Source organism: Anolis sagrei, chromosome X, assembly GCF_037176765.1.
Source record: "Anolis sagrei isolate rAnoSag1 chromosome X, rAnoSag1.mat, whole genome shotgun sequence".
Classification (NCBI taxonomy): domain Eukaryota; kingdom Metazoa; phylum Chordata; class Lepidosauria; order Squamata; family Dactyloidae; genus Anolis; species Anolis sagrei.
Window position 1 is genome coordinate 58,066,680 of NC_090034.1, and position 8,580 is coordinate 58,075,259.

General features: G+C 42.7%; 1 protein-coding gene across 2 annotated transcripts in view; it reads right to left on the reverse strand.

The window, feature by feature from the left end:
• Positions 1-8,575, reverse strand: part of MPV17L2 (MPV17 mitochondrial inner membrane protein like 2) — an 11,013-nt gene extending 2,438 nt beyond the window's left edge. The window contains exons 1-5 of one of the 2 annotated variants that reach the window (XM_060784884.2): positions 8,428-8,575; positions 5,833-6,060; positions 2,235-2,405; positions 1,044-1,120; positions 840-968 (exon numbers count right to left, since the gene is read on the reverse strand). In XM_060784884.2, the coding sequence (XP_060640867.2) occupies positions 840-968; positions 1,044-1,120; positions 2,235-2,405; positions 5,833-6,040 (585 nt within the window). In that variant the 5' untranslated portion in view covers positions 6,041-6,060; positions 8,428-8,575. Of the gene's footprint in view, positions 1-839; positions 969-1,043; positions 1,121-2,234; positions 2,406-5,832; positions 6,061-8,310; positions 8,399-8,427 lie in introns of those variants that run through there. The other variant, XM_060784883.2, reaches the window with a different exon arrangement.
• Positions 8,576-8,580: the final 5 nt, after the last annotated feature.

The window sequence follows — 8,580 nt, forward strand, 5'->3', positions numbered from 1 at the left end:
ATATTCTAGAAGCATTCTCTCCTAATGTTTCACCTGCATCTATGGCAAGCATCCTCAGAGGTCCGAAAAACCTACAACAACCCATCTACAGGGATACTCATAGGAACACCCCAGCAAGCCAGAGTCCAAAAGTGGCAGGCTAAAACCCACAACTTCAACCCATGGCTGACACCGAATGAGAGACTCCCTCCTGGGCACACAGAAGGCTGGGCGACTTGGAAGGCACTGAACAGACTCTGCTCTGGCAACACGGGATGCAGAGCCAACTTTAAGTGGAGTGCATGATATGCAAGTGTGGAGAAGAGCAAACCACAGACCACCTATTACAATTTCTCCACAGACCACCTATTACAATGTAGCCTGAGCCCTGCGACATGGACAATGGAGGACTTTACAGCAACAGCAGAGGCATTCCAAGTGGCCAGGTACTGGTCAAAGGGCATTTAGTATCAAGCCAAGTTTTTAAAACTTTGTGGGTTTTTTTAAATACTTTACAACTGTACCCTTGGTTTGCTCCTGATACGATGATGGTGATGATGATGATAATAACAATAATAATAATAATAATAATAATAATAATAATAATAGAGTTGAAAGAGACCCCAAGGGCTATCAAATATCATCATCATCATCATTGAATCGTAGAGTTGGAGGGGAACCCAAGGGCCATCAAAGATGATGATGATGATTATTATTATTATTGATAGTTAAAAGAGACCCCAAAGGCCATAGGATATTATCACCATCATTGAATTGTAGAGTTAGAAGGGACAACAAGGACCACTGATGATGATGATTATTATTATTATTGCTCTCCCTCTCAGCCGAACTGCACTCACGCGATGCTTCAGGTACGAGAGGTAGGTATCCCATCCAAGCGTGATGACGTTCATGTAGACCACCCGGTACTTGGGGGGCAGGAAGAGAAAGTTGACCAACTGGGCCGGCGGCCAGACGCACCAGTCCATCTGCGGGAGGGGAAAGTGGGTCAGCATCTCCATTGGGCAAAAAGGGAACCGAGAGAAAGACAGAAGGGAACCCACCTTATAAAACTCCCAAAAGTTGTCCTCCAGCTCCTGCCAGCTTTTCTCCAGCGCCTGCCCTTCCAGGGTCCCCATTCCTTTAGTAAATAAATAAATAAACAAACAAATAATCTTAGATGGCCCTTGGGGTCTATTTCACCTCAACAACAACAATCATTGATAGCCCTTGGGGTCACTTCCAACTCAGATTCAATGATGATGATGATGATGATGATATAATAATAATCTTTGATGGCCCTTGGGGTCTTTCAATATGATTCAATAGCAGCAGCAGCAACAACAACAACAATTATTATTATTATTGATGACCCTTGTGGTCTCTTCCAGCTCTCTGATTCAATAATGATGATGATGATGATGATATCTGATGGCCCTTGAGGTATCTTCCAACTCTACAACAACAACAATTGAGTTGGAAGAGATCCCAAGGGCCATCCAGTCCAACTTCCTTCTGCCGGCCTGGGCAGGAAGATAGTACTATATTAGTAATTATTATTGTTAGTAGTAGTAGTAGTATTATCATCATCCTAGTGTTGGAAGGGACCCCAAGAGCCATCCAGTCTAACCCCCTTATGCCAGTCAGGAAGATTAAAAGTACACTATCATCATTATCATCATCATCACCACCATCATCATCCTAGAGTTGGAAGGGACCCCAAAGGACCCCATTCTACTATGCAGGACACAAAGCCTTCCTGAGAGATGGCCATCCAGCCTCATAGACATTAGACCAGTGGTTCTCAACTTGTGGGTCCCCAAATGGTTTGTCCTTCAACTCCCAGAAATTCTAACAGCTGGTAAACTGGCTGGGATTTCTGGGAGTTGTAGGCCAAAACACCTGAGGATGCACAGGTTGACAACCACTGCATTAGACAGTTCGCGAAGAAAGGAGTCTATAGAATCATAGCACTTGAGAGTCGGAAGAAACCCCAAAGGCCATCCAATCCAATCTTCAATCAGGCAGAAATACCCAATCCAATCCTTTCTGACACAAGTCCATCCAGCCTCCTTGACATTGGGAAGGTCCCTAGAGAAATATAGAATCATAGAACCTTAAAGCTGGAAAGGGACCCCCAGGGGCCATTCAGTCTAACTTCATTCTCTCATATACTTTGGGGTCACCTTGTGAGTCCCATTTCCCAGCCATGTTTGGATTCAAATCGACCACCAAATGCCCATAAATGGACTCACCCAAGAAGTACCAGACACCCAGCGCTGGCGAAGCCACGATCTGGTCGATGAAGACTTTCTTCAAGACACTCCGGATGCCGCTGAAGCCGGCTGCAGGGAAGGCCCCATCCAGCCACAGGTACCAGTAATGCATCAGCGGGCCCATGCTGCAGCCAATGGCGAACATGCGTGCTGCGGGAAAGAGGGACATGCTTCTTACCAATAATCATCATCATCACACATCACACAGTCCTAAACGCTTAGGAGATGTGCGACTTGTGATTTTGTAATAAGAAATAAAGCATATATATCTCGTTTGCTGTGTTACACTGTGTTTTTGTGTCAAATAATAATAATAATAACAACAACAACAACAACAACAATGCTGGCTGTTCCCAAAGACTGAATTACAATGGCTCTTTGAGGTGAGGTGGGTAAGAAATAATAATAATAATAATAATAATAATAATAATAATATCCTCAGCTGTTGCAAGAAAATCGCACAGACGGACTACAAACAAAGGCGCAACTCTGTGGCCCAAGTGATTCATTGGAAATTATGTCACAAGTGCCACCTTCCAGCAATAAAGAATTGATGGGATCATAAACCTGTGGGACTTTCGAATCCAGACTGACAAAGTTTTGGAGCACAATACACCAGACATCACGATTGTGGAAAAGAAAAACGTTTGGATTATTGATGTCGCCATACCAGGTGACAGTCACATTGAGGAAAAACAACAGGAAAAACTCAGCCGTTATCAGGACCTCAAAATCAAACTGCAAAGGCTCTGGCATAAATCAGTACAGGTGGTCCCAGTGGTCATTGGCACACTGGGTGCCGTGCCAAAAGATCTCAGACGGCATTTGGAAACAATAAACATTGACAAAATCATAATCTGTCAACTGCAAAAGGCCACCTACATCACATAGTCCTAGACGCTTGGGAAGTGTTCGACTTGTGATTTTGTGATACGAAACCCAGCATATATATCTCGTTTGCTGTGACATACTGTAGTGTCAGTAAAATAATAATAATAATAATAATAATAATAATAATAATAATAATGCTGGCTGCTCCCAAACACTGAACTGGAATGACTCATACTGAAGACTCACGCTGAAATATATCTGTCTCAAAGGAGTTGTCAAGTCCCTCCCCTTGCAATAGAAGGCATAGGTAAACGCTTGGGACTTTGGTCCCTCGGCTTAAAAGCAAGGTAAGCACTTTGCACCCAAAAAGGCAAGAAAAGCTGCGCAAGCAAGATCTACTTCAGGATGTGCCTTTTTGCCTGGATGAATGGGCTCAGACGAAAAGGCCCCAGGGGTCTCTTCCAGGTCTAGCATTCTGTCTATTCATCCATCTATCTTAGGGGACTGCACTGGATGGCCTTTGGGATTACCTGTATTTTCTCTCCCTCCCTCCATCCATCTATTTTAGGAGATTGGACTGGATGATTCTTGGGGTCTCTTCCAATTCTATCTATTTACCTATCTGTCCATTCATCTCAGGGGATTGCACTAGCTGGCCCTGGGGTCTCTTCCAACACTACAATTCTCCATCCATCCCTCCAACGGGTTGGGACTGGTCACTTCCATCTCTAGGATTCTATCTATCTCGCCTGTAGCTTTGGGGGAGGGCATGTTAAGGGGTTCAAACCCCCTCCAAAATGTTTCAGTTAAAAAAAAACACTTGGTTTACTCATGAATTTTAACCAATTCGCGAGTAAACCAGGTGTTTTTTTGTAAAGGGTTTGAGCCCTTTATGGCCTGCTATCTATCTATCTATCCATCTATCCATCCATCCATCCATCCATCCATCCATCCATCCATCCATCCATCTATGGATTCTATCTATCTATCTATCTATCTATCTATCTATCTATCTATCTGCATGACCGCATTTCTGTTTACGAACCCACACAATCTCTTCAATCATCTGGAGAGGCCCTGCTCTTGCTCCCGCCCCCTTCGCAGGCGCGATTGGTGGGGACGAGGGAGAGGGCCTTCTCTATGGTGGCCCCTCGACTCTGGAACTCACTCCCTAAAGATATCAGACAAGCCCCCATTTTGGCAGTCTTTAGGAGGAGCTTGAAAACGTGGCTGTTCCAGTGTGCCTTCCTTGAATAAAGGAAACCATGCCCGATCTGACCAATTTCCTTCTATATGTCCTCTGAAGCACTTAGAATCATAGAATCATAGAGTTGGAAGAGACCTCATGGGCCATCCAGTCCAACCCCCTGCCAAGGAGCAGGAATATTGCATTCAAAGCACCCCTGACAGATGGCCATCCAGCCCCTGTTTAAAAGCTTCCAAAGAAGGAGCCTCCACCACACTCCGGGGCAGAGAGTTCCACTGCTGAACGGCTCTCACAGTCAGGAAGTTCTTCCTCATGTTCAGATGGAATCTCTTCTCTTGTAGTTTGAAGCCATTGTTCCGCGTCCTAGTCTCCAGGGAAGCAGAAAACAAGCTTGCTCCCTCCTCCCTGTGGCTTCCTCTCACATATTTATACATGGCTATCATATCTCCTCTCAGCCTTCTTTATCTATCTGTTGGATTGATCTCCCTACATCATTCTCTAAAACCCCCATGCCTAGACATACCCTACTCTGTACACGCCCAGGGTTTTAAAGTTTTAATCGATTACGTCTGGCCATGCCATAGTGTTTTAAATCTTTTGTGTGTTATTGCTTATATGTTTAGCTATATTATTTATATTGTTTTATTTGCTTGCTTGCTTGCTTTGTTGATGTACTGTTGCATTTGTATTTGACGTGCTTGGCCTCATGTAAGCCACCCCGAGTCCCTTCGGGGAGATGGTGGTGGGGTATAAATAAAGTTGTTGTTGTTGTTGTTGTTATCTACCTACCCATCCAGCTACCTGTCTAAAGCAGTGGTTCTCCGGGTATTTTGACCTACAACTCCCAAAATCCCAACCAGTCTACCAGCTGTTAGGATTTCTGGGAGTTGAAGGCCAAAACATCTGGGGAACCACTGGTATAAAGAGATGGAACTGGTCATTTTCTATCAGTTTATCTCTCTATATCTATCTATCTATCTATCTATCTATCTATCTATCTATCTATCTAGGATTCTTTCTATTTATCTATCAATTTCTTCCAACTAGGAATCTATCTATCTATCTATCTATCTATCTATCTATCTATCTATTTCTTCCAGCTCTAAAGATTATATCTGTCTCTCTCTCTCTATCTTTCTATCTCTTATTCATCTATCTTAATGGCATTGGACTGGATGACTGGAGGTCTCTTCCAGGTCTAGGATTCTATCTCTTTCTCTCTATTTCTTCCAACTCTTGGATTATTCCCCCGCCCCTCTCTATCTATCTTAAGAGGTTGGACTGGATGGCTGTTGGGATATTTTCCAAGTCTAGGATTCTATCTATTTATTTATCTTAGGGGCATTGAACTGGATGGCTCTGGGGACCTTATCTATCTATCATCTATCAATCTCTTCCAGCTCTAGAATTATGTCTGTCTGTCTATCCCTCCCTCATTCTCTATGTCTCTTAGGGTCCCTGCCACCTGTGTCCAGGGGGCTTCTCGCTGGAATGTGGGCCCCGTTGCCGCCCTCTGGCCCAAGCACAGCCCCCCGCTACCTGTGCGGGCCAGGTCCTGCTTGCGGTGGTGGTGAGGCTCCTGTCTCCCGCTCCCCTTCCTCCTCTCCCAGGCCTGTCGGAGGGTGTCCCCAGCGGCCAGGAGCCCCCCACAGCTGAGGGTGTTGGTGAGCAGGAGGAGGCGGCCCTGGAAGAGAGGCCTCCAGAAGGCTGAGGGGCCCCACAGGAAGCGCCGGCTGCGGAGCAACATCCCTCCCTCTGGAAGACCACCTGAGGAAGGAAGGAAGAGAAGTGTTAAGGCCAATAAGCACCCACATGCAGCCCTGGGTTGTTTTGGAAGTGGGGTTTGTGTCTTTAACCCCAAGGGCCATCCAAAAAGACTATCTATTGCTCTATCTATCTATCTATCTATCTATTGTTCTATCAGTCTATCTATCTATTGGTATAGATAGTTCTATCGGTCTATCTATATCTATCGGTCTATTGTTCTATATCTATCTATTTATCTATTGTTCTATATATCTATTTTTCTATCATTTGTTCTATCTCTTGGTCTATCTATCTAATATAAAATAATAATAATAATAATCATCATCATCATCTTTATTTATACCCCGCCACCATCTCCCCCAACGGGGACTCGGGGCAGCTTACATGAGGAAACAACAAATTACAATAAAATAAAATACAAGTTACAATAAAATAAACATCGCAATAAAGTACAAAACACAATACAATAAACAATATACACAAAAGAAAATAAACACAGTAAACCAAACATAATAAGTGAGTCTATCTATCTCTCAGTCTATCTATAGTTCTATTTATCCATCTATTGTTCTATCAGTCTATCTATTATTGGTTTATTTATCTATTGGTCTACCTATCTATTATTTTATCGGTCTATCTATTTGTATCAGTCTATCTATCTATTGTGCTATCTATTTTTCTGTCTATCAGTCGATCTATCTATTGATCTATCTATCTATTTTTCTATCTATCAGTCTTTTTTGTTTATTCGTTCAGTTGTTTCTGACTCCTCTTGACCTCATGGACCAGCCCACACCAGAGCTCCCTGTTGGCCATTGCCACCCCCAGTTCCTTTAAGGTCAAGCCACTTCAAGGACAATGGTCTATCTATCGGTCTATCTATCTAATATCTATTCGCCTACCTATCTATCAGTCTGTCTATCTATTGTCCTATCTATCTATGTAATATAATAATATACTTTATTTATATTCCGTTCTATCTTCCTGAGGGAACTCAGGGCGGATTACAGAACACATATATGGCAAACATTCAATGCCATTATACAATTAACAAGGATAGACAATACATAAACAAAGGTAAAGGTCTGGTTATCTATTGGTCTAAATATCTAGCTACCCATTTTTCTATCTATCTATCTATCTATCATCTATCTATCTATCTATCAGTCTGTTTATCTATCTATATGTCAGTGTATCTATCTATCTGTCTCTCAGTCTATCTATCTATCTATCTACTTATCTGTCTATCTACTTTTCTATCTATTAGTCTATTTTCTATCTATCAGTCTGTTTATCAGTAAATCTATCTATCTATCAGTCTGTCTGTCTATCTATTTATTTATTTATTTACTTTGCTTATATACCGCTGTTCTCAGCCTGGGGGCGACTCACAGCGGTGTACAACATCGAAAGGACAAGGTTCAAGATACAAGACACAATCTAAAATATCAATCTAGCAAAACCAAAAACATCATCAAAAATATCCACAATATCAAAATACAAAAAGCCAATCTCAACGTCTCATCGTTTAAACCACAATCCAGTATCATTTCCGTTGTTCCATTCCTGTCGTCATTACCAATTATCTATCTCTCAATGTATCTATCTATCTATTTTTCTATCAGTCTGTTTATCTCTCTCTCTCTCAGTGTATCTATCTATCTGTCTCTCAGTCTATCTATCTACGTTTCTATTTATTAGTCTATTTTCTATCTATCAGTCTGTTTATCTATCAGTGTATCTATCTGTCTTTCTATCAGTCTGTCTATCCATCTCTCAATGTATCTATCTATCAGCTTGTCTATCAATCTATTTTTCTATCAGTCTGTTTATCTATCTATCTCTCTATCTATCTATCTATCTATCTATCAGTCTATCTATCTATCTTATCTCTCAGTGTATCTATTTATCTTTCTATCTGTCAGTTTGTCTATTTCTCAGTGTATGTTTGTATCTATCTGTCTATATTTTTTCTATTTATCTATCAATCAATCTGTCTGTCTATCTCTCGGTCTATCTACCTACCTACCTATTTTTCTTTCTTTCTTTCTGTCTCAGTGTATCTATCTATCTGTCTGTTTATCTATTTTTCCATCTATCTAAAGCAGGATATAAATATATTAGCAATACTAATGAACACCATCCGATCCCTCCCGACAGATGGCCAGCCAGCCTCATAGACATGAATGGTGAAGAATAAGGCTATGCAATCTTAGGGTTGGAAGGGACCCCAAAGGCCCCCAATTCTACCACAACAGAAAGACACCGTCTAATCCCTCCCGGCATATGGCCACCCCGCTCAACAGTGGGAGTGCTGCCACTGTCTCTCGCCACTTCCGGACCCCTCTTTCGCCTTTGACCCCTCACCTATGACCGCCCGCTCGCTCCACGAGGCGCTCTCGCTCTTCTGGAGCCAGGAAGAAGAGAGTGAAAGAAAGGGGCGGGGCCAGGGCCCTACCGGGGGGAGGAGCCAAAGGGAGGCCGTCACGCGCCCACCCCGGCTGCCATGGCAACAGCCGA